The 27,431-nt window shown below is 48.4% G+C and overlaps 1 protein-coding gene across 1 annotated transcript in view; it reads left to right on the top strand.

Annotated features, from left to right (window-relative positions):
- Positions 1-27,431, top strand: part of stx1a (syntaxin 1A (brain)) — a 236,651-nt gene that overhangs the window by 126,239 nt on the left and 82,981 nt on the right. Inside the window, exon 4 of the mRNA XM_065024200.1 lies at positions 19,717-19,791. Coding sequence (XP_064880272.1) covers positions 19,717-19,791 — 75 coding nt within the window. The remainder of the gene's footprint in view (positions 1-19,716; positions 19,792-27,431) is intronic.

Raw genomic sequence — 27,431 nt, 5'->3', positions numbered from 1 at the left:
TGAAACCCCACCTCTTTAAGGAATACCTAGGATAGGATAAAGTAATCCTTCTCACCCCCCTTAAAAGATTTAGATGCACTATTGTAAAGTGGCTGTTCCACTGGATGTCATAAGGTGAATGCACCAATTTGTAAGTCGCTCTGGATAAGAGCGTCTGCTAAATGACTTAAATGTAAATGTAAATGTCTGTCGTAAGCCTGACTTAACAGATCGCTCTGTTATAGAGAATACTTTAGGCTGTCGTAAGCCTGACTTAACAGATCGCTCTGTTATAGAGAATACTTTAGGCTGTCGTTAGCCTGACTTAACAGATCGCTCTGTTATAGAGAATACTTTAGGCTGTCGTAAGCCTGACTTAACAGATCGCTCTGTTATAGAGAATACTTTAGGCTGTCGTAAGCCTGACTTAACAGATCGCTCTGTTATAGAGAATACTTTAGGCTGTCGTAAGCCTGACTTAACAGATCGCTCTGTTATAGAGAATACTTTAGGCTGTCGTCCTGACTAACAGATCGCTCTGTTATAGAGAATACTTTAGGCTGTCGTAAGCCTGAAACAGATCGCTCTGTTATAGAGAATACTTTAGGCTGTCGTAAGCCTGACTTAACAGATCGCTCTGTTATAGAGAATACTTTAGGCTGTCGTAAGCCTGACTTAACAGATCGCTCTGTTATAGAGAATACTTTAGGCTGTCGTAAGCCTGACTTAACAGATCGCTCTGTTATAGAGAATACTTTAGGCTGTCGTAAGCCTGACTTAACAGATCGCTCTGTTATAGAGAATACTTTAGGCCTGTCGATAAGCCTGACTTTAGGCAGATCAGCTCTGTTATAGAGAATACTTTAGGCTGTTAGGCTGTCCTGACTTAACAGATATAGAGAATACTTTAGGCTGTCGTACCTGACTAACAGATCGCTCTGTTATAGAGAATACTTTAGGCTGTCGTAAGCCTGACTTAACAGATCGCTCTGTTATAGAGAATACTTTAGGCTGTCGTAAGCCTGACATAACAGATCGCTCTGTTATAGAGAATACTTTAGGCTGTCGTAAGCCTGACTTAACAGATCGCTCTGTTATAGAGAATACTTTAGGCTGTCGTAAGCCTGACTTAACAGATCACTCTCTTTTAGAGAATACTTTAGGCTGTCGTAAGCCTGACTTAACAGATCGCTCGGTTATAGAGAATACTTTAGGCTGTCGTAAGCATTTTACATAAACAACCTTAAGGTTAAGGCGTTGCTGCAACATGTTTTATTGAACAGACCTTATGAAATGCAACAACGAATTTCAATATATCCCAAAAGAATGATATACCGTAGTAAGACGCTGTCAGGGGAGGAGTGGTACTAGCATGTTGAAACGCTGTGCTGCTGTCACCAATACTCCTCCCTCATCTTGTCACTCCTCGGGTTGTGTCCCAAATGACACCCCTTTCCCTGTATAGTGAAGCACTTTTGTAGTGTACTACATAGGGAATAGGGTTTCATTTGGGATGCCGCACTCCTCTCTTTCCCTTTCTGTCTGGTCTTGTATCTCTCTAATGGTGAGGCTGATGAATAGACTAGTGCTGGTTAAAGCCATGTACAGTATACAGTACCCTAACTCATACAGTCCAATATCTACTAACTCATACAGTCCAATAGAATATAGGTTATATTCAACTGTCTACTAACTCATACAGTCCAATATAATATACAGTTGAAGTAGGAAATGTACATACACTTAGGTTGGAGTCATTAAATCTAGTTTTTCAACCACTCCACAAAGTTCTTGTTAACAAACTATAGTTTTGGCAAGTCGGTTAGTACATCTACTTTGTGCATGATACAAGTAATTTTACCAACAATTGTTTACAGACAGATTATTTCACTTATAATTCACTGTATCACCATTCCAGTGGAGGAGGAGGAAGTCGGAAACATGGTAGGAAGAAGGATATAGAGGAAGAGAGGGAAGAGTAGACAGACAGGAGAAAAGGAAGAGAGGGAAGGGAAGACAGACAGGAGAAAAGGAAGAGAGGGAAGAGTAGACAGACAGGGCAGAGGAAGAGAGGGAAGAGTAGACAGACAGGAGAAAAGGAAGAGAGGGAAGAGTAGACAGACAGGAGAAAAGGAAGAGAGGGAAGGGAAGACAGACAGGAGAAAAGGAAGAGAGGGAAGAGTAGACAGACAGGAGAAAAGGAAGAGAGGGAAGAGTAGACAGACAGGAGAAAAGGAAGAGAGAGAAGAGTAGACAGACAGGAGAAAAGGAAGAGAGGGAAGGGAAGACAGACAGGAGAAAAGGAAGAGAGGGAAGGGAAGACAGACAGGAGAAAAGGAAGAGAGGGAAGGGAAGACAGACAGGAGAAAAGGAAGAGAGGGAAGAGTAGACAGACAGGGCAGAGGAAGAGAGGGAAGGGAAGACAGACAGGAGAAAAGGAAGAGAGGGAAGAGTAGACAGACAGGAGAAAAGGAAGAGAGGGAAGAGTAGACAGACATGAGAAAAGGAAGAGAGGGAAGGGAAGACAGACAGGAGAAAAGGAAGAGAGGGAAGAGTAGACAGACAGGAGAAAAGGAAGAGAGGGAAGAGTAGACAGACAGGAGAAAAGGAAGAGAGGGAAGAGTAGACAGACAGGAGAAAAGGAAGAGAGGGAAGGGAAGACAGACAGGAGAAAAGGAAGAGAGGGAAGGGAGGACAGACAGGAGAAAAGGAAGAGAGGGAAGAGTAGACAGACAGGAGAAAAGGAAGAGAGGGAAGGGAGGACAGACAGGAGAAAAGGAAGAGAGGGAAGAGTAGACAGACAGGAGAAAAGGAAGAGAGGGAGGGCTGTATGAGAGTAAGTCCATAGACTGTGTGTTGTTGGGTCTCACCCTGTGGCCGCCCTTCTGCATGCTGACGGCAGCCTTGTAGTTGTCTCTGGCCTGTTCCACATAGTCCTGGGTGTTACACACGTTCTGCTCAATGTTGTTCACCAGCTCCCCCTGTTGGACAAAGCAGAAAACACACCTGAAGAGGAATGTACAATTGAAGTCGGAAGTTTAAATACACTTAGATTGGAGTCATTAAAACTCATTTCTCAACCACTCCACAAATGTCTTGTTAACAAACTATAGTTTTGGCAAGTCGGTTAGGACATCTACTTTGTGCATGACACAAGTCATTGTTCCAACAATTGTTTACAGACAGATTATTTCACATAATTAACTGTGTCACAATTCCAGTGTGTCAGAAGTTTACATACACTAAGTTGACTGTGCCTTTAAACTGCTTGGAAAATTCCAGAAAATTGTCATGGCTTTAGACGCTTCTGATAGGCTAATTGTCATAATTTGATTCAATTGGAGGTGTACCTGTGGATGTATTTCAAGGCCTTCCTTCAAACTCAGTGCCTCTTTGCTTGACATCCTGGGAAAATCAAAAGAAATCAGCCAAGACCTCAGAAAAAACATTGTAGACCTGCACAAGGCTGGTTCATTATTGGGAGCAATTTACAAATGCCTGAAGGTACCAAGTTCATCTGTACAAACAATAGTACGCAAGTATAAACACCATGGGACCACACAGCCGTCACTCCGCTCAGGAAGGAGACGCGTTCTGTCTCCCAGAGACTAACATACTTTGGTGCGAAAAGTGCAAATCAATCCCAGAACAACAAGGACCTTGTGAAGATAATGGAGGAAACATGTACTAAAGTATCTATGTCCACAGTAAAACGAGTCCTATATTGACATAACCTGAAAGGCCGCTCAGCAAGGAAGAAGCCACTGCTCCAAAACCGCCATAAAAAAGCCAGACTACGGTTTGCAACTGCACATGGGGACAAAGATAATATTTTGGGGGAGAAATGTCCTCTGTTCTGATGAAACAAAAATAGAACCGTTTGGCCATAGTGACCATCATTATGTTGTCACGACTTCCACCGAAGTCGGCTCCTCTCCTTGTTCGTTCGGCGATCGACGTCACCGGCTTTCCAGCCATCGCCGCTCCATTTGTCATACATCCATTTGTTTTGTCTTGTTCCATTACACACCTGGTTTTCATTCTATAATTACTGCATGTATTTAGTCCTCTGTGTCTTTGTGTGTAATTGTTTGTTTGTGATGTGGATTATTGTCGGGCGCTTGACTTTTGCCATGTTCCGTGTTTTTGGCACGTTATTGTTTTTATGTGCTGTTTTTGGTGGAACGGAATTAAAGTGTGTTCACTACACTCTGCTCTCCTGCACCTGACTTCGCCTCCCATACCCTTGATATATGTTTGGAAGAAAAAGGGGGACGCTTGCAAGCCGAAGAACACCATCCCAACCGTGAAGCACGGGGGTGGCAGCATCATGTTGTGGGGGTGCTTTGCTGCAGGAGGGACTGCTGCACTTTACAAAATAGATGGCATCATGAGGTTGGAAAATTATGTGGATATATTGAAGCAACATTCAAGACATCAGTCAGGAAGTTAAAGCTTGGTCGCAAATGGGTCTTCCAAATTGACAATGACCCCAAGCATACTTCCAAAGTTGTGGCAAAATGGCTTAAGGACAATAAAGTCAAGGTATTGGAGTGGCCATCACAAAGGCCTGACCTCAATCCTATAGAAAACATGTGTGCAGAACTGATAAAGCGTGTGTGAGCAGGGAGGCCTACAAACCTGACTCAGTTTTACCAGCTCTGTCAGGAGGAATGGGCCAAAATTCACCCAACTTATTCTGGGAAGCTTGTGGGAGGCTACCCAAAACGTTTGACCCAAGTTAAATCATTTAAAGGCAATGCTACCAAATACTAATTGAGTGTATGTAAACTTCTGACCCACTGGGAATGTGATGAAAGAAATAAAAGCTGAAATGAATCATTATCTCTACTTTTATTCTGACATTTCTCGTTCTTAAAATAAAGTGGTGATCCTAACTGACCTAAAACAGGGATTTTGTACGAGGATTAAATATCAGAATTACTGAGTTTAAATGTTTTTTGCTAAGGTGTATGTCAACTTCCGACTTCAACTGTATATGGCTGATGAATAGGGATGTCATGACGTTGGCCTGTGGCTAAGGTTTATGACCCCCCCATAAATACCTTTCTCCCCTCTCTCTCGACTCTACTGAAGGACTCTTGAATAGCCTTTGTTAAACATAGAGAGTCTGGGAACATCAAACGGTGGGGGGAAAGGAACCATATTTCGGGAATCCAACCAGTGGGAAATATGTGTCTGTACTTAATGAATATGATGTCAGTTCGGTTGTCATCTGAGACATTATGACTGATGACAGGACGACATAAACTGTATCTGGGAAAGTCTACACATTCTAGTTATCAGATTCACATGGAATTGTTGTGCAATTTAAATGTTTAAATATGACATTATTTGTGAAAATATTAAATGTAATTTTAGCTTCCAAATGAGATATTTGGGTTTTCATAAGGTTAGGGCTCTGCTCAATCAGTGGCCCGCCCCTGTGAAGAGACATGGGTTATAAACTATGAAACACACCCTTCTCTCCCTCCACTATATAAGCCCTTGACGAAAATGTAACTATCTGTTCCGAGGATGTGAGGACGACTTTTATTTTATTTTATTTTTTTATTTCACCTTTATTTAACCAGGTAGGCTAGTTGAGAACAGGTTCTCATTTGCAACTGCGACCTGGTCAAAATAAAGCATAGCAGAGTGATCAGACAACACAGAGTTACACATGGAGTAAACAATTAACAAGTCAATAACACAGTAGAGAGAGAAAAAAAAAGGGGGGGGTCTATATACAATGTGTGCAAAAGGCATGAGGAGGTAGGCGAATAATTACAATATTGCAGATTAACACTGGAGTGATAAATGATCAGATGATCATGTACAGGTAGAGATATTTGTGTGCAAAAGAGCAGAAAAGTAAATAAATAAAAACTGTGGGGATGAGGTAGGTGAAAATGGGTGGGCTATTTACCAATAGATTATGTACAGCTGCAGCGATCGGTTAGCTGCTCAGATAGCTGATGTTTGAAGTTGGTGAGGGAGATAAAAGTCTCCAACTTCAGCGATTTTTGCAATTCGTTCCAGTCACAGGCTGCAGAGTACTGGAACGAAAGGCGGCCGAATGAGGTGTTGGCTTTGGGGATGCTCAATGAGATACACCTGCTGGAGCGCGTGCTACGGATGGGTGTTGCCATCGTGACCAGTGAGCTGAGATAAGGCGGAGCTTTGCCTAGCATGGCCTTGTAGATGACCTGGAGCCAGTGGGTCTGGCGACGAATATGTAGCGAGGGCCAGCCGACTAGAGCATACAAGTCGCAGTGGTGGGTGGTATAAGGTGCTTTAGTGACAAAACGGATGGCACTGTGATAAACTGCATCCAGTTTGCTGAGAAGAGTGTTGGAAGCCATTTTGTAGATGACATCGCCGAAGTCGAGGATCGGTAGGATAGTCAGTTTTACTAGGGTAAGCTTGGCAGCGTGAGTGAAGGAGGCTTTGTTGCGGAATAGAAAGCCGACTCTTGATTTGATTTTCGATTGGAGATGTTTGATATGGGTCTGGAAGGAGAGTTTGCAGTCTAGCCAGACACCTAGGTACTTATAGGTGTCCACATATTCAAGGTCGGAACCATCCAGTGTGGTGATGCTAGTCGGGCAAGCGGGTGCAGGCAGCGATCGGTTGAAAAGCATGCATTTGGTTTTACTAGCGTTTAAGAGCAGTTGGGGCCACGGAAGGAGTGTTGTATGGCATTGAAGCTCGATTGGAGGTTAGATAGCACAGTGTCCAGTGACGGGCCAAAAGTGTATAGAATGGTGTCGTCTGCGTAGAGGTGGATCAGGGAATCGCCCGCAGCAAGAGCAACATCATTGATATACACAGAGAAAAGAGTCGGCCCGAGAATTGAACCCTGTGGCACCCCCATAGAGACTGCCAGAGGACCGGACAACATGCCCTCCGATTTGACACACTGAACTCTGTCTGCAAAGTAATTGGTGAACCAGGCAAGGCAGTCATCCGAAAAGCCGAGGCTACTGAGTCTGCCGATAAGAATATGGTGATTGACAGAGTCGAAAGCCTTGGCAAGGTCGATGAAGACGGCTGCACAGTACTGTCTTTTATCGATGGCGGTTATGATGTCGTTTAGTACCTTGAGTGTGGCTGAGGTGCACCCGTGACCGGCTCGGAAACCAGATTGCATAGCGGAGAAGGTACGGTGGGATTCGAGATGGTCAATGACCTGTTTGTTGACTTGGCTTTCGAAGAACTTAGATAGGCAGGGCAGAATGGATATAGGTCTGTAACAGTTTGGGTCCAGGGTGTCTCCCCCTTTGAAGAGGGGGATGACTGCGGCAGCTTTCCAATCCTTGGGGATCTCAGACGATATGAGAGAGAGGTTGAACAGGCTGGTAATAGGGGTTGTGACAATGGCGGCGGATAGTTTCAGAAATAGAGGGTCCAGATTGTCAAGCCCAGCTGATTTATACGGGTCCAGGTTTTGCAGCTCTTTCAGAACATCTGCTATCTGGATTTGGGTAAAGGAGAACCTGGAGAGGCTTGGGCGAGGAGCTGCGGGGGGGCCGGAGCTGTTGGCCGAGGTAGGAGTAGCCAGGCGGAAGGCATGGCCAGCCGTTGAGAAATGCTTGCTGAAGTTTTCGATAATCATGGATTTGTCGGTGGTGACTGTGTTCCCTAGCCTCAGTGCAGTGCGCAGCTGGGAGGAGGTGCTCTTGTTCTCCATGGACTTCACAGTGTCCCAGAACTTTTTGGAGTTGGAGCTACAGGATGCAAACTTCTGCCTGAAGAAGCTGGCCTTAGCTTTCCTGACTGACTGCGTGTATTGGTTCCTGACTTCCCTGAACAGTTGCATATCGCGGGGACTGTTCGATGCTATTGCAGTCCGCCACAGGATGTTTTTGTGCTGGTCGAGGGCAGTCAGGTCTGGAGTGAACCAAGGGCTGTATCTGTTCTTAGTTCTGCATTTTTTGAACGGAGCATGCTTATCTAATATGGTGAGGAAGTTACTCTTAAAGAATGACCAGGCATCCTCAACTGACGGGATGAGGTCAATGTCCTTCCAGGATACCCGGGCCAGGTCGATTAGAAAGGCCTGCTCACAGAAGTGTTTTAGGGAGCGTTTGACAGTGATGAGGGTGGTCGTTTGACTGCGGCACCGTAGCGGATACAGGCAATGAGGCAGTGGTCGCTGAGATCCTGGTTGAAGACAGCGGAGGTGTATTTGGAGGGCCAGTTGGTCAGGATGACGTCTATGAGGTGCCCTTGCTTACAGAGTTAGGGTTGTACCTGGTGGGTTCCTTGATGATTTGTGTGAGATTGAGGGCATCTAGCTTAGATTGTAGGACTGCCGGGGTGTTAAGCATATCCCAGTTTAGGTCACCTAACAGAACAAACTCAGAAGCTAGATGGGGGGCAATCAATTCACAAATGGTGTCCAGGGCACAGCTGGGAGCTGAGGGGGTCGGTAGCAGGCGGCAACAGTGAGAGACTTATTTCTGGAGAGAGTAATTTTCAGAATTAGTAGCTCGAACTGTTTGGGTATGGACCTGGAAAGTATGACATTACTTTGCAGGCTATCTCTGCAGTAGACTGCGACTCCTCCCCCTTTGGCAGTTCTATCTTGACGGAAGATGTTATAGTTGGGTATGGAAATCTCTGAATTTTTGGTGGCCTTCCTGAGCCAGGATTCAGACACGGCAAGGACATCAGGGTTAGCAGAGTGTGCTAAAGCAGTGAGTAAAACAAACTTAGGGAGGAGGCTTCTAATGTTGACATGCATGAAACCAAGGCTTTTTCGATCACAGAAGTCAACAAATGAGGGTGCCTGGGGACATGCAGGGCCCGGGTTTACCTCCACATCACCCGCGGAACAGAGAAGGAGTAGTATGAGGGTGCGGCTAAGGGCTATCAAAACTGGTCGCCTAGAGCGTTGGGGACAGAGAATAAGAGGAGCAGGTTTCTGGGCATGGTAGAATATATTCAGGGCATAATGCACAGACAGGGGTATGGTGGGGTGCGGGTACGGTACGGAGGTAAGCCCAGGCACTGGGTGATGATGAGAGAGGTTTTATCTCTGGACATGCTGGTTGTAATGGGTGAGGTCACCGCATATGTGGGAGGTGGGACAAAGGAGGTATCAGGGGTGTGAGGAATAGGACTAGGGGCTCCATTGTGAACTAAAACAATGATAACTAACCTGAGCAATAGTATACAAGGCATATTGACATTTGAGAGAGACATACAGCGATGCATACAGTGAACACAGGTGTTGAATTGGGAAAGCTAGCTAAAACAGTGGGTGAGACAATAGCTAATCAGCTAGCGTAACAACAGCAGGTGAGATGGCATTGACTAGGCAACTCGGCCGACAGATAAAACAAACACGCAGAATGGAGTACCGTGGTAATGGACAGTCCAGCGTGCATCAGCTATGTAGCCAAGTGATCAGAGTCCAGGGGGCAGCGGTGGATGGGGCAGGGGGGGCTGGGCTGGCGAGTGTTATCCAGGTTAAGAAAACTAACAATGACTAAATAGCTTGTAGCTAGCTAGCTGGTTAGCTTCTGGAGGTTCTTGAGTGTGTTCTAAAAATAAAGATAATAGCGATTCCGTATCACATTGGGTGAGGCAAGTTTCCGGAAGGTATAAACAAATTAAATCGGGAAGAGATAGAGTACATATGGGCCACTGCATTTTTGGGACGCGGCGGGACGGTTAGCAGGCCTGTGCTAACAAGCTAACAGATTAGCAGGCCAGGGTAAACAAGGTAGTAGTTAGCGGACCTGGGCTAAACAAGCTAGCAGTTAGCGTGCCGAACTAGCAAGCAAGGAGATAGCGAGGGCTAGAGAGTTAGCCTTTGGAGGACGTCACGATGGGGTGAGTCTGTTTATTCCTCTTCAAGCGGTGATATCGATAGACCGGTCGTAGTCAAGGTATTGTAGCCCAGGAGTATGCTAGGAGCTCTGGCCGGGCTAGCTTCAAGCTACGTGGGTGGAAACGCTAGCCAGGAGTAATCAACCAGGGTTGCTGTTACACTCGATGGCTAGTTGCGAGGATCCAGCTGAAGGATGTTCCGTTTGTGGTGGGAATCCGGGGGTAAAAAAATAAAAAAATAAATTAGGTCCGTTATGCTCTGGTTAGCGTCGCGTTGCTCTAGCGTCGCGTTGTTCGAACAGGCGAGAGCTTTCCGAGCTAAAGGTTAGTTGATGGTCGCTAGCATAGCTGGTAGTTAGCTGGCTAGCTTCAGTTGAGAGTGTCCGGTTCCGAAGTAAATATAACTACGTTAGAAAAGTAGCTACATTGGCGGGTTGCAGAGGAGTATTTGGAAGCTTAGGTTTAGCAAAATGTTTTAAGGATATGCGAAGAAAAAAATATCAAAAAAAATATCTAAAACGAAAAAGAGACGATATTTACAGAGAGACGATACGACAGGACAACTACTGCTACGCCATCTTGGCCCACATTAAAAGGACTAACATGTCAACTACAGAACTAAGCCAACCTTAGCGTGAGCTATGGTTGCGAATGGTATGAACTTTGAACTCTTATTCACTAAAGAAGTGAGTTAGCAACAGCAGCTGTAAACACGGGCTAGGAAAGGACGGACGCCGTACCCAGTCTAACACACAACGACAATACTACAACGTATCCAATTTACCACCAGTGACATTCTTCCGAGGACAGGAAGATCTCTGTTGGCCAACACGGCCAGCATCTACGACCAACCTACTGAAGCACAGCATTTTCCTTTTCCAAATGGGCTGTAATTTAAGAATGCATAAGATACTGTATTTACAATAGCACAGCTTCTCCCTTTGTTCCTCAGTCTTCCCGCTCTTTCACTCAAACCCAACCCCCTTTCCTTTGTGTAACTAGCCATGTCGGCTCCGTCCACCAGGGACGTTTTCTGTATGACATAATTTGCATTCTGTGGATATGTAATTTTGTGTGATTAGTTAGGTATTTAGTAAATAAATAATTAAACCCAATTGTTTTTTTCTGATTCAACTTGTTAGCCAGGGTTCGTGAAGATAACCAAGAATTTACAACTTTCAGATGAGACTAAATAAGGTGACGATTAATATTGACTGCTATTGATGTAAAATATTACTAGGTCTTTCAGAGTTTATTCGGTAAATAACAGCTCTATAAACACTCTTTCGTGGTGCCCCGACTTTCTAGTTAATTACATTTACATGATTAGCTCAATTAGGAAATATTAATTACAGAGAAAGGATTTTGTAGAATAGCATGTCATATCACTTAATCCGGCATAGCAAAGACACGACAGGGAGTAGCGCTGGTTACAGCTGCTCCTGTTTTGTCTGGCTGGCTGGCTGACTGGATGCTGTGTGTCTGGCTGGCTGGCTGACTGACTGCATGCTGTGTGTCTGGCTGGCTGACTGCATGTCTGGCTGGCTGGCTGGCTGCATGCTGTGTGCCTGTCTGTCTGGTTGCATGTCTTAAAAAAGCTTAACTTTCTGAACACTCGAGACGTGTAGTCCACTTGTCATTCCAATCTCCTTTGCATTAGCGTAGCCTCTTCTCTAGCCTGTCAACTATGTGTCTGTCTATCCCTGTTCTCTCCTCTCTGCACAGACCATACAAACGCTCCACACCACGTGGCCGCCGCCACCCTAATCTGGTGGTCCCAGCGCGCACGACCCACGTGGAGTTCCAGGTCTCCGGTAGCCTCTGGAACTGCCGATCTGCGGCCAACAAGGCAGAGTTCATCTCATATCATTTATCGCCACTCCAGGTTCCCTACTGCTCTCTCTTCGTCTGCCCACGTTCATCAAGCTGGTCAGCTTGATGCCTTGATAAGCCCTTTCAAGCTTAACATCTTATCCTTTCCCAGGTTCCTGAATGAGCTTGATGCCTTGATAAGCTCGAGGACGGCTCACCTCTCACAGTTCTGGGCGACTTTAACCTCCCCACGCCTACCTTTGACTCATTCCTCTCTGCCTCCTTCTTTCCACTCCTCTCCTCTTTTGACCTCTCCCTCTCACCTTCCCCCCCCTACTCACAAGGCAGGAAATACGCTCGACCTCATCTTTACTAGATGCTGTTCTTCCACTAACCTCATTGCAACTCCCCTCCAAGTCTCCGACCACTACCTTGTATCCTTTTCCCTCTCGCTCTCATCCAACACTTCCCACACTGCCCCTACTCGGATGGTATCGCGCCGTCCCAACCTTCGCTCTCTCTCCCCGCTACTCTCTCCTCTTCCATCCTATCATCTCTTCCCTCTGCTCAAACCTTCTCCAACCTATCTCCTGATTCTGCCTCCTCAACCCTCCTCTCCTCCCTTTCTGCATCCTTTGACTCTCTATGTCCCCTATCCTCCAGGCCGGCTCGGTCCTCCCCTCCCGCTCCGTGGCTCAACGACTCATTGCGAGCTCACAGAACAGGGCTCCGGGCAGCCGAGCGGAAATGGAGGAAAACTCGCCTCCCTGCGGACCTGACATCCTTTCACTCCCTCCTCTCTACATTTTCCTCTTCTCTCTCTGCTGCTAAAGCCACTTTCTACCACTCTAAATTCCAAGCATCTGCCTCTAACCCTAGGAAGCTCTTTGCAACCTTCTCCTCCCTCCTGAATCCTCCTCCCCCCCCCTCCCTCTCTGCAGATGACTTCGTCAACCATTTTGAAAAGAAGGTCGACGACATCCGATCCTCGTTTGCTAAGTCAAACGACACCGCTGGTTCTGCTCACACTGCCCTACCCTGTGCTCTGACCTCTTTCTCCCCCTCTCCAGATGAAATCTCGCGTCTTGTGACGGCCGGCCGCCCAACAACCTGCCCGCTTGACCCTATCCCCTCCTCTCTTCTCCAGACCATTTCCGGAGACCTTCTCCCTTACCTCACCTCGCTCATCAACTCATCCCTGACCGCTGGCTACGTCCCTTCCGTCTTCAAGAGAGCGAGAGTTGCACCCCTTCTGAAAAAAAAAAACCTACACTCGATCACTCCGATGTCAACAACTACAGACCAGTATCCCTTCTTTCTTTTCTCTACAAAACTCTTGAACGTGCCGTCCTTGGCCAGCTCTCCCGCTATCTCTCTCAGAATGACCTTCTTGATCCAAATCAGTCAGGTTTCAAGACTAGTCATTCAACTGAGACTGCTCTTCTCTGTATCACGGAGGCGCTCCGCACTGCTAAAGCTAACTCTCTCTCCTCTGCTCTCATCCTTCTAGACCTATCGGCTGCCTTCGATACTGTGAACCATCAGATCCTCCTCTCCACCCTCTCCGAGTTGGGCATCTCCGGCGCGGCCCACGCTTGGATTGCGTCCTACCTGACAGGTCGCTCCTACCAGGTGGCGTGGCGAGAATCCGTCTCCACACCACGTGCTCTCACCACTGGTGTCCCCCAGGGCTCTGTTCTAGGCCCTCTCCTATTCTCGCTATACACCAAGTCACTTGGCTCTGTCATAACCTCACATGGTCTCTCCTATCATTGCTATGCAGATGACACACAATTAATCTTCTCCTTTCCCCCTTCTGATGATCAGGTGGCGAATCGCATCTCTGCATGTCTGGCAGACATATCAGTGTGGATGACGGATCACCACCTCAAGCTGAACCTCGGCAAGACGGAGCTGCTCTTCCTCCCGGGGAAGGACTGCCCGTTCCATGATCCTGCCATCACGGTTGACAACTCCATTGTGTCCTCCTCCCAGAGCGCTAAGAACCTTGGCGTGATCCTGGACAACACCCTGTCGTTCTCAACTAACATCAAGGCGGTGGCCCGTTCCTGTAGGTTCATGCTCTACAACATCCGCAGAGTACGACCCTGCCTCACACAGGAAGCGGCGCAGGTCCTAATCCAGGCACTCGTCATCTCCCGTCTGGATTACTGCAACTCGCTGTTGGCTGGGCTCCCTGCCTGTGCCATTAAACCCCTACAACTCATCCAGAACGCCGCAGCCCGTCTGGTGTTCAACCTTCCCAAGTTCTCTCACGTCACCCCGCTCCTCCGCTCTCTCCACTGGCTTCCAGTTGAAGCTCGCATCCGCTACAAGACCATGGTGCTTGCCTACGGAGCTATGAGGGGAACGGCACCTCAGTACCTCCAGGCTCTGATCAGGCCCTACACCCAAACAAGGGCACTGCGTTCATCCACCTCTGGCCTGCTCGCCTCCCTACCACTGAGGAAGTACAGTTCCCGCTCAGCCCAGTCAAAACTGTTCGCTGCTCTGGCCCCCCAATGGTGGAACAAACTCCCTCACGACGCCAGGACAGCGGAGTCAATCACCACCTTCCGGAGACACCTGAAACCCCACCTCTTTAAGGAATACCTAGGATAGGATAAAGTAATCCCTCTAACCCCCTTAAAAGATTTAGATGCACTACTGTTCCACTGGATGTCATAAGGTGAATGCACCAATTTGTAAGTCGCTCTGGATAAGAGCGTCTGCTAAATGACTCAAATGTAAATGTAATGTCTGTCTGGCTGACTGACTGCATGATGTGTGTCTGTCTGTCTGGTTGCATGTCTGTCTGGCTGACTGCATGATGTGTGTCTGTCTGGCTGGCTGCATGTCTGTCTGACTGACTGCATGCTGTGTGTCTGGCTGGCTGACTGCATGTCTGGCTGGCTGACTGCATGTCTGGCTGGCTGACTGCATGCTGTGTGTCTGTTTGTCTGGTTGCATGTCTGTCTGGCTGACTGCATGCTGTGTGTCTGTCTGTCTGGTTGCATGCTGTGTGTCTGTCTGTCTGGCTGCATGCTGTGTGCCTGTCTGTCTGGCTGCATGCTGTGTGTCTGTCTGGCAGGCACAGGCCAATCGTCTGGGAGAAGAAAAAAAAGCTTTTTAGCCTCTTTATTGATGGCAATACCAGTTGATGTAAATCCATTTGACCGATTATGCTTACAAGTCTATGGGTTAATTTGCATAATTTAGTCGAATGAAATTGGCACTTGTGTATATTCGTTATGTATCTTATTTATCAGGTGCACAGCGTACAGATACAGAGTCTTGGAGCGGAGAATCTGTCAGACAGCGTTTTTAAAAGCCCAATCATTGCGCATACATTTTTTTATTTCCATTGTTTTTTCGATTGTTTTATTTTGTATTTTTTGTGATGTTCTTTTCATTTTTTTCCTTGTTAAAAAATGGTATATATATATATATTCGTATTTATTTATTTTTTTACCCCTTTTTCTCCCCAATTGGTAATTATAATCTTGTCCCATCGCTGGAACTCCCGTACGGACTCAGGAGAGGTGAAGGTCGAGAGCTGTGCGTCCTCAGAAACACGACCCAGCCAAGAAGACTTTTGGCCTCCCATCCTATTCTAACCACCTCTCGCCAGCTTTGTATTCATGTTTCCTGATGAAATTGCTGTACATCATGATCTTGTTGCCATCTGATGCACATTCAGATGTCATAAATTAGAGCTATCCCTGTCCTCTGCCGGGCCCTGATTGTATTACTGTTGATGATATCTGGAAATGTGCATGTACACCCTGGCCCATCTACTGTTGCTTGCCTCAATTTGGACTTGTGCTCTGATATCTGCTTCACTGATTTCTGCTCTCGTAAAAGCCTGGGTTTTCTGCACGTTAACACTAGAAGCTTATTGCCTAAAATTTATCAATTGAAAGTGTGAGTTCACAGCTCCAATCCAGATGTGTTTGTCATTACTGAGACGTGGTTAAGGAAGAATGTTCTGAATACTGATGTTAACCTTTCTGGTTATAACCTTTTTCAGCAAGACAGATCTTCCAAATGTGGGGGAGTGGCATCCTTTACCAAGGATCACCTTCAGTGCTCGGTTGTCTCCACCAAGTCTGTCCCCAAACAATTTGATTTGCTGGTTTTAAGCATGAACCTTTTTAATAGCTCTTTGTTGACTGTTTCTGGGTGCTATCGTCCTCCATCAGCACCGGCCTGTACCCTACTTGCCTTAAGCTCTCTCCTGGCCCCTTACACCAAGTCTGAATTGTCCTGCTTGGTGACCTAAACTGGAACATGCTTAAACCACCTTACCAAGTCCTAAAGCGATGGTACTCTCTAAATCAAAAGTGTTGGAAAAACGTGTCAATAATCAACTGACTGGATTTCTTGATGTCTATAGTTTTCTCTCTGATTTGCAATCTGTTTTCCGCTCAGGTTATGGATGTGTCACTGCAACCTTAAAAAAGGTCCTCAATGACGTCACCATTGCCCTTGATTCTAAGCAATATTGTGCTGCTATTTTTATTGCCTTTGCAATAAAGCTTTTGATACAGTAGACCACTCCATTCTTGTGGTCCTGGCTAAGAATTATTGGGGTCTCTGAGTCTTTGGCCTGGTTTGCTAACTACCTCTCTCAAAGAGTGCAGTGTATAAAGTCAGAACATCTGCTGTCTCAGCCACTGCCTGTCACCAAGGGATTACCCTAAGGCTCGATTCAACATAGCTCAGGCAGTAGGAAGCTCTCTCATCCATTTATATGCAGATGATAGTCTTATACTCAGCTGGCCCCTCCCCGAATGTTGTGTTAAATGCTCTACAACAAAGCTTTCTTAGTGTCCAACCAACTTTCTCTGCCCATAACCTTGTTCTGAACAGCTCCAAAACAAAGGTCATGTGGTTTTGTAAGAAGCATGCCCCTCTTTCCACAGGTGTGACTACTACCTCTGAAGTTAAGGTAGTCACCTCATACAAGTACTTGGGAGTATGGCTAGACGGTGCACTGTCCTTCTCTCAGCACATATCAAAGCTACAGGCTAAAGTTAAATCTAGACTTGGTTTCCTCTATAGTAATCGCTCATCTTTCACCCCAGCTGCCAAACTAAACCTGATTCAGATGACCATCCTACCCATGCTAGATTACATAGACATAATTTATAGATTGGCATGTAAGGGTGCTCTTGAGCAGCTAGATTTACCATTTTACCAATGCTCCTTATAGGACACATCACTGCACTCTATACTCCTCTGTACCCCCCAGTGATGGGCCGTTCGCACTACCCTCTGTAGTGCCTTGCGGTCGGAGGCCGAGCATTTGCCATACCAGGCAGTGATGCAACCAGTTGAAAGATGTACTTACCATGCTGTGTTGTCATGTGTTGCTGCCTTGCTATGTTGTTGTCTTATAGGTCTCTCTTTATGTAGTGTTGTCTCTGTTGTTGTGATGTGTGTTTTGTCCTATATTTATATTGTATTTATTTTATTTTTTGGAGAATTTTGGAGTAGCAAACCCAGACTCTGGAGTAGTGGAAACACGTTCACACTTCATCACTCCAGAGAACATGTCTCCTCTTCCCCACCCTCCTCTCCTCCACTTTCCTCTTCTCTTCCTCTCTTCCACTATCTCCTTCCTCTCCTCTTCTCCACCCTCCTCTCCTCCACTTTCCTCTTCTCTTCCTCCTTCCCCTTTCTATCTCCTTCCTCTCCTCTTCTCCACCGTCCTCTCCTCCACTTTCCTCCCCCTTCCTTTCCTCTCCTCTTCTCCTCCACTTTCCTCTTCTCTTCCTCTCTTCCTCTATCCCCTTCCTCTCTTCCTCTATCTCCTTCCTCTCCTCTTATTCACCCTCCTCTCCTCCACTTTCCTCTTCTCTTCCTCTCTCCTTCCTCTCCTCTCCTCCACCATCCTCTCCTCCACTTTCCTCCCCCTTCCTCTCCTCTCCTCTCCTCCACTTTCCTCCCCCTTCCTCTCCTCTCCTCTCCTCCACTTTCCTCCCCCTTCCTCTCCTCTCCTCCACTTTCCTCCCCCTTCCTTTCCTCTCCTCTTCTCCTCCACTTTCCTCTTCTCTTCCTCTCTTCCTCTATCCCCTTCCTCTCTTCCTCTATCTCCTTCCTCTCCTCTTATTCACCCTCCTCTCCTCCACTTTCCTCTTCTCTTCCTCTCTCCTTCCTCTCCTCTCCTCCACCATCCTCTCCTCCACTTTCCTCCCCCTTCCTCTCCTCTCCTCTCCTCCACTTTCTTCCCCCTTCCTCTCCTCTCCTCTCCTCCACTTTCCTCCCCCTTCCTCTCCTCTCCTCTCCTCCACTTTCCTCCCCCTTCCTCTCCTCTCCTCTCCTCCACTTTCCTCCCCCTTCCTCTCCTCTCCTCTCCTCCACTTTCCTCCCCCTTCCTCTCCTCTCCTCTCCTCCACTTTCCTCCCCCTTCCTCTCCTCTCCTCTCCTCCACTTTCCTCCCCCTTCCTCTCCTCTCCTCTCCTCCACTTTCCTCCCCCTTCCTCTCCTCTCCTCTCCTCCACTTTCCTCCCCCTTCCTCTCCTCTCCTCTCCTCCACTTTCCTCCTCCCCCTTCCTCTCCTCTCCCTCTCCTCCACTTTCCTCCCCCCCCTCCTCTCCTCTCCTCTCCTCCACTTTCCTCCCCCTTCCTCTCCTCTCCTCCACTTTCCTCCCCCTTCCTTTCCTCTCCTCTTCTCCTCCACTTTCCTCTTCTCTTCCTCTCTTCCTCTATCCCCTTCCTCTCTTCCTCTATCTCCTTCCTCTCCTCTTATTCACCCTCCTCTCCTCCACTTTCCTCTTCTCTTCCTCTCTCCTTCCTCTCCTCTCCTCCACCATCCTCTCCTCCACTTTCCTCCCCCTTCCTCTCCTCTCCTCTCCTCCACTTTCCTCCCCCTTCCTCTCCTCTCCTCTCCTCCACTTTCCTCCCCCTTCCTCTCCTCTCCTCTCCTCCACTTTCCTCCCCCTTCCTCTCCTCTCCTCCACTTTCCTCCCCCTTCCTCTCCTCTCCTCCACTTTCCTCCCCCTTCCTCTCCTCTCCTCTCCTCCACTTTCCTCCCCCTTCCTCTCCTCTCCTCTCCTCCACTTTCCTCCCCCTTCCTCTCCTCTCCTCTCCTCCACTTTCCTCCCCCTTCCTCTCCTCTCTCTCCTCCACTTTCCTCCCCCTTCCTATCCTCTCCTCCACTTTCCTCCCCCTTCCTCTCCTCTCCTCTCCTCCACTTTCCTCCCCCTTCCTCTCCTCTCCTCTCCTCCACTTTCCTCCCCCTTCCTCTCCTCTCCTCTCCTCCACTTTCCTCCATTATTACCCTTCTTTTCCTCTCATTTACTCATTAAGAATATGTTGTTTATCTCATTCATTTAGAATGTCGTTTCTCTCATTCATTGATTCAGATTGTAATGTATTATCATGTAATAATATCCACATAAAAGCTCATGTCACTCATTCTTCTCATGTCTTCTCTTCTCATGTCCTCTCTTCTCACGTCCTCTCTTCTCATGTCCTCTCTTCTCATGTCCTCTCTTCTCATGTTCTCTCTTCTCACGTCCTCTCTTCTCACGTCCTCTCTTCTCACGTCCTCTCTTCTCGTGTCCTCTCTTCTCGTGTCCTCTCTTCTCACGTCCTCTCTTCTCACGTCCTCTCTTCTCGTGTCCTCTCTTCTCGTGTCCTCTCTTCTCGTGTCCTCTCTTCTCGTGTCCTCTCTTCTCGTGTCCTCTCTTCTCGTGTCCTCTCTTCTCGTGTCCTCTCTTCTCGTGTCCTCTCTCCTCGTGTCCTCTCTCCTCGTGTCCTCTCTCCTCGTGTCCTCTCTCCTCGTGTCCTCTCTCTTCGTGTCCTCTCTCCCCGTGTCCTCTCTCTTCGTGTCCTCTCTCCTCGTGTCCTCTCTCTTCGTGTCCTCTCTCCTCGTGTCCTCTCTCTTCGTGTCCTCTCTCTTCATGTCCTCTCTCCTCGTGTCCTCTCTCTTCATGTCCTCTCTCCTCATGTCCTCTCTCCTCTCCTGTCATTTCTTTTCTCAAGTCATATCTCCTCTCCTCTCTTCTCCTCCCTTCTCGTGTCTTCTCCTCTTCTTTTCTCCTCTCTTCTCATGTCCTCTATTCTCTCTCTCCTCAGAGACGAAGGGGGACCTGGAAGTTCTGATGACGGACATTAAGAAGTTGGCCAATAAAGTTCGCTCCAAACTAAAGAGTGAGTAACCAAAAAACAACACATTCTACCTGGCCCCTCCCCAATATACAGCAGATTCTACCCGGAACCACCCCAAAATAATGCAGATTCTACCTGGCCCCTCCCCAAAATAATGCAGAATCTACCTGGCCACTCCCCAATATAATGCAGATTCTACCTGCCCCTCCCCAATATAATGCAGATTCTACCTGCCCCTCCCCAATATACAGCAGATTCTACCCGGCCCCACCCCAATATAATGCAGATTCTACCTGGCCCCTCCCCAATATACAGCAGATTCTACCTGGCCCTTCTCCAATATCATGCAGAATCTACCTGGCCCAACCCCAATATACAGCAGATTCTACCTGGCCCAACCCCAATATACAGCAGATTCTACCTGGCCCCTCCCCAATATACAGCAAATTCTACCTGGCCCCAGCCCAATATACTGCAGATTCTACCTGGCCCCTCCCCAATATACTGCAGATTCTACCTGGCCCCTCCCCAATATCATGCAGAATCTACCTGGCCCATCCCCAATATACAGCAGATTCTACCTGGCCCTTCTCCAATATCATGCAGAGTCTACCTGGCCCATCCCCAATATACAACAGATTCTACCTGGCCCATCCCCAATATACAGCAGATTCTACCTGGCCCCTCCCCAATATACTGCAGATTCTACCTGGCCCCTCCCCAATATAATGCAGATTCTACCTGCCCCTCCCCAATATAATGCAGATTCTACCTGGCCCCTCCCCAATATACAGCAGATTCTACCCGGCCCCACCCCAAAATAATGCAGATTCTACCTGGTCCCACCCTAATATAATGCAGATTCTACCTGGCCCCTCCCCAATATCATGCAGAATCTACCTGGCCCATCCCCAATATACAGCAGATTCTACCTGGCCCTTCTCCAATATCATGCAGAATCTACCTGGCCCATCCCCAATATACAACAGATTCTACCTGGCCCATCCCCAATATACAGCAGATTCTACCTGGCCCCTCCCCAATATACAGCAGATTATACCTGGGCCCACCCCAATACACTGCAGATTCTACCTGGCCCCTCCCCAATATACAGCAGATTCTACCTGGCCCCTCCCCAAGATAATGCAGATTCTACCTGGAACCACCCCAATATACTGCAGATTCTACCTGGCCCCTCCCCAATATACAGCAGATTCTACCTGGCCCCGACCCAATATACAGCAGATTCTACCTGTCCCCTCCCCAATATATACAGCAGATTCTACCTGGCCCCTCCCTAATATACAGCAGATTCTACCTGTCCTTTCCCCAATATACAGCAGATTCTACCTAGCCCCTCCCCAATATCATGCAGATTCTACCTGGCCCCTCCCCAATATAATGCAGATTCTACCTGGTCCCACCCTAATATAATGCAGATTCTAACTGTCCCCTCCCCAATATACAGCAGATTCTACCTGGAACCACCCCAATATACAGCAGATTCTACCTGGCCCCTCCCCAATATACAGCAGATTCGACCTGGCCCCTCCCCAATATACAGCAGATTCTACCTGGCCCCTCCCCTATATACAGCAGAATCGACCTGGCCCCTCCCCAATATACAGCAGATTCTACATGGCCCCTCCCCAATACACTGCAGATTCTACCTGGCCCCTCCCCAATATACAGCAGATTCGACCTGGCCCCTCCCCAATATACAGCAGATTCTACCTGGCCCCTCCCCAATATACTGCAGATTCTACCTTGCCCCTCCCCAATATAATGCATATTCTACCTGCCCCTCCCCAATATAATGCAGATTCTACCTGGCCCCTCCCCAATATAATGCAGATTCTACCTGGCCCCTCCCCAATATACAGCAGATGCTACCCGGCCCCACCCCAATATAATGCAGATTCTACCTGGGCCCTCCCAATATACAGCAGATTCAACCCGGCCCCTCCCCAATATACAGCAGATTCTACCTGGCCCCACCCCAATATAATGCAGATTCTACCTGGTCCCACCTAATATAATGCAGATTCTACCTGGCCCCTCCCCAATATCATGCAGAATCTACCTGGCCCATCCCCAATATACAGCAGATTCGACCTGGCCCCTCCCCAATATACAGCAGACTCTACCTGGCCCCTCCCCAATATACTGCAGATTCGACCTGGCCCCCTGCCCAATATACAGCAGATTCTACCTGGCCCCTCCCCAATATACTGCAGATTCTACCTGGCCCCTCCCCAATATACAGCAGATTCGACCTGGCCCCTCCCCAATATACAGCAGATTCTACCTGGCCCCTCCCACTATACTGCAGATTCTACCTTGCCCCTCCCCAATATACTGCAGATTCGACCTGGCCCCTCCCCAATATACAGCAGATTCTACCTGGCCCCTCCCCAATATACAGCAGATTCTACCTGGCCCCTCCCCAATATACTGCAGATTCTACCTTACCCCTCCCCAATATACAGCAGATTCTACCTGGCCCATCCCCAATATACAGCAGATTCTACCTGGCCCTTCTCCAATATCATGCAGATTCTACCTGGCCCATCCCCAATATACAGCAGATTCTACCTGGCCCATCCCCAATATAGAGCAGAATCTACCTGGCCCAACCCCAATATACAGCACATACTACCTGGGCCCACCCCAATACACTGCAGATTCTACCTGGCCCCTCCCCAATATACAGCAGATTCTACCTGGCCCCACCCCAATATACAGCAGATTCTACCTGGCCCCTCTCCAATATCATGCTGAATCTACCTGGCCCATCCCCAATATACAGCAGATTCTACCTGGCCCAACCCCAATATACAGCAGATTCTACCTGTCCCCTCCCCAATATACAGCAGATTCTACCTGGCCCCTCCCTAATATACAGCAGATTCTACCTGTCCCCTCCCCAATATACAGCAGATTCTACCTGGCCCCTCCCCAATATACAGCAGATTCCATCTGGCCCCTCCCCAATATAATGCAGATTCTACCTAGCCCCTCCCCAATATCATGCAGATTCTACCTGGCCCCTCCCCAATATAATGCAGATTCTACCTGGTCCCACCCTAATATAATGCAGATTCTAACTGTCCCCTCCCCAATATACAGCAGATTCTACCTGGAACCACCCCAATATACAGCAGATTCTACCTGGCCCCTCCCCAATATACAGCAGATTCGACCTGGCCCCTCCCCAATATACAGCAGATTCTACCTGGCCCCTCCCCAGATTCTACCTGGCCCCTCTATACTGCAGATTCGACCTGGCCCCTCCCCAATATACTGCAGATTCAGACCTGGCCCCTCCCCAATATACAGCAGATTCTACATGGCCCCTCCCCAATATACTGCAGATTCTACCTGGCCCCTCCCCAATATACAGCAGATTCGACCTGGCCCCTCCCCAATATACAGCAGATTCTACCTGGCCCCTCCCCAATATACTGCAGATTCTACCTTGCCCCTCCCCAATATACTGCAGATTCTACCTGGCCCCTCCCCAATATACAGCAGATTCTACCTGGCCCCTCCCCAATATACTGCAGATTCTACCTTGCCCCTCCCCAATATACTGCAGATTCTACCTTGCCCCTCCCCCAGATTCTACCTTGCCCCTCCCCAATATAATGCAGATTCTACCTGGCCCCTCCCCAATATACTGCAGATTCGACCTGGCCCCTCCCCAATATACAGCAGATTCTACATGGCCCCTCCCCAATACACTGCAGATTCTACCTGGCCCCTCCCCAATATACAGCAGATTCGACCTGGCCCCTCCCCAATATACAGCAGATTCTACCTGGCCCCTCCCCAATATACTGTAGATTCTACCTTGCCCCTCCCCAATATACTGCAGATTCTACCTGGCCCATCCCCAATATACAGCAGATTCTACCTGGCCCATCCCCAATATACAGCAGATTCTACCTGGCCCCTCCCCAATATACAGCAGATTATACCTGGGCCCACACCAATACACTGCAGATTCTACCTGGCCCCTCCCCAATATACATCAGATTCTACATGGCCCCTCCCCAATATACTGCAGATTCTACCTGGCCCCTCCCCAATATACAGCAGATTCTACCTGGCCCCACCCCAATATACAGCAGATTCTACCTGGCCCCTCTCCAATATCATGCTGAATCTACCTGGCCCATCCCCAATGTACAGCAGATTCTACCTGGCCCAACCCCAATATACAGCAGATTCTACCTGTCCCCTCCCCAATATACAGCAGATTCTACCTGGCCTCTCCCTAATATACAGCAGATTCTACCTGTCCCCTCCCCAATATACAGCCGATTCTACCTGGCCCCTCCCCAATATACAGCAGATTCCATCTGGCCCCTCCCCAATATAATGCAGATTCTACCTAGCCCCTCCCCAATATCATGCATATTCTATCTGGCCCCTCCCCAATATAATGCAGATTCTACCTGGTCCCACCCTAATATAATGCAGATTCTAACTGTCCCCTCCCCAATATACAGCAGATTCTACCTGGAACCACCCCAATATACAGCAGATTCTACCTGGCCCCTCCCCAATATACAGCAGATTCGACCTGGCCCCTCCCCAATATACAGCAGATTCTACCTGGCCCCTCCCCAATATACTGCAGATTCGACCTGGCCCCTCCCCAATATACTGCAGATTCGACCTGGCCCCTCCCCAATATACAGCAGATTCTACATGGCCCCTCCCCAATATACTGCAGATTCTACCTGGCCCCTCCCCAATATACAGCAGATTCGACCTGGCCCCTCCCCAATATACAGCAGATTCTACCTGGCCCCTCCCCAATATACTGCAGATTCTACCTTGCCCCTCCCCAATATACTGCAGATTCGACCTGGCCCCTCCCCAATATACAGCAGATTCTACCTGGCCCCTCCCCAATATACTGCAGATTCTACCTTGCCCCTCCCCAATATACTGCAGATTCTACCTTGCCCCTCCCCAATATAATGCAGATTCTACCTGGCCCCTCCCAATATACTGCAGATTCGACCTGGCCACTCCCCAATATACAGCAGATTCTACATGGCCCCTCCCCAATACACTGCAGATTCTACCTGGCCCCTCCCCAATATACAGCAAATTCGACCTGACCCCTCCCCAATATACAGCAGATTCTACCTGGCCCCTCCACAATATACTGCAGATTCTACCTTGCCCCTCCCCAATATACTGCAGATTCTACCTTGCCCCTCCCCAATATAATGCAGATTCTACCTGCCCCTCCCCAATATAATGCAGATTCTACCTGGCCCCTCCCCAATATAATGCAGATTCTACCTTGCCCCTCCCCAATATACAGCAGATTCTACCCGGCCCCACCCCAATATAATGCAGATTCTACCTGGCCCCTCCCCAATATACAGCAGATTCTACCCGGCCCCTCCCTAATATACAGCAGATTCTACCTGGCCCCTCCCCAATATAATGCAGATTCTACCTGGTCCCACCCTAATATAATGCAGATTCTACCTGGCCCCTCCCCAATATCATGCAGAATCTACCTGGCCCATCCCCAATATACAGCAGATTCGACCTGGCCCCTCCCAATATACAGCAGATTCTACCTGGCCCCTCCCAATATACTGCAGATTCGACCTGGCCCCTCCCCAATATACAGCAGATTCTACCTGGCCCCTCCCCACTATACTGCAGATTCTACCTTACCCCTCCCCAATATACAGCAGATTCTACCTGGCCCCTCCCCAATATAATACAGCAGATTCTACCTGGTCCCACCCTAATATAATGCAGATTCTACCTGGCCCCTCCCCAATATAATGCAGATTCTACCTGGCCCCTCCCCAATATACAGCAGATTCTACCCGGCCCCACCCCAATATAATGCAGATTCTACCTGGTCCCACCCCAATATCATGCAGAATCTACCCGGCCCATCCCCAATATACAGCAGATTCTACCTGGCCCTTCTCCAATATCATGCAGAATCTACCTGGCCCATCCCCAATATACAGCAGATTCTACCTGGCCTTTCTCCAATATCATGCAGAATCTACCTGGTCCCACGCTAATATAATGCAGATTCTACCTGGCCCCTCCCCAATATCATGCAGAATCTACCTGGCCCAACCCCAATATACAGCACATACTACCTGGGCCCACCCCAATACACTGCAGATTCTACCTGGCCCCTCCCCAATATACAGCAGATTCTACCTGGCCCCACCCCAATATACAGCAGATTCTACCTGGCCCTTCTCCAATATCATGCAGAATCTACCTGGCCCATCCCCAATATACAGCAGATTCTACCTGGGCCCACCCCAATACACTGCAGATTCTACCTGGCCACTCCCCAATATACAGCAGATTCTACCTGGCCCCTCCCCAAGATAATGCAGATTCTACCTGGAACCACCCCAATATACTGCAGATTCTACCTGGAACCACCCCAATATACTGCAGATTCTACCTGGCCCCTCCCCAATATACAGCAGATTCTACCTGGCCCCTCCCCAATATACTGCAGATTCTACCTTGCCCCTCCCAATATACTGCAGATTCTACCTTGCCCCTCCCCAATATACTGCAGATTCGACCTGGCCCCTCCCCAATATACAGCAGATTCTACCTGGCCCCTCCCCAATATACTGCAGATTCTACCTTGCCCCTCCCCAATATACTGCAGATTCGACCTGGCCCCTCCCCAATATACTGCAGATTCGACCTGGCCCCACCCCAATATACAGCAGATTCTACATGGCCCCTCCCCAATACACTGCAGATTCTACCTGGCCCCTCCCCAATATACAGCAGATTCGACCTGGCCCCTCCCCAATATACTGCAGATTCTACCTTGCCCCTCCCCAATATACTGCAGATTCGACCTGGCCCCTCCCCAATATACTGCAGATTCGACCTGGCCCCACCCCAATATACAGCAGATTCTACATGGCCCCTCCCCAATACACTGCAGATTCTACCTGGCCCCTCCCCAATATACAGCAGATTCGACCTGGCCCCTCCCCAATATACAGCAGATTCTACCTGGCCCCTCCCCAATATACAGCAGATTCTACCTGGCCCCTCCCCACTATACTGCAGATTCTACCTTACCCCTCCCCAATATACAGCAGATTCTACCTGGCCCCTCCCCAATATAATGCAGATTCTACCTGGTCCCACCCTAATATAATGCAGATTCTACCTGGCCCCTCCCCAATATAATGCAGATTCTACCTGGCCCCTCCCCAATATACAGCAGATTCTACCCGGCCCCACCCCAATATAATGCAGATTCTACCTGGTCCCACCCCAATATCATGCAGAATCTACCCGGCCCATCCCCAATATACAGCAGATTCTACCTGGCCCTTCTCCAATATCATGCAGAATCTACCTGGCCCATCCCAATATACAGCAGATTCTACCTGGCCTTTCTCAATATCATGCAGAATCTACCTGGTCCCACGCTAATATAATGCAGATTCTACCTGGCCCCTCCCCAATATCATGCAGAATCTACCTGGCCCAACCCCAATATACAGCACATACTACCTGGGCCCACCCCAATACACTGCAGATTCTACCTGGCCCCTCCCCAATATACAGCAGATTCTACCTGGCCCCACCCCAATATACAGCAGATTCTACCTGGCCCTTCTCCAATATCATGCAGA

Source organism: Oncorhynchus nerka, linkage group LG11, assembly GCF_034236695.1.
Source record: "Oncorhynchus nerka isolate Pitt River linkage group LG11, Oner_Uvic_2.0, whole genome shotgun sequence".
Lineage (NCBI taxonomy): Eukaryota > Metazoa > Chordata > Actinopteri > Salmoniformes > Salmonidae > Oncorhynchus > Oncorhynchus nerka.
This window is presented reverse-complemented; position numbering and strand designations above follow the sequence as displayed.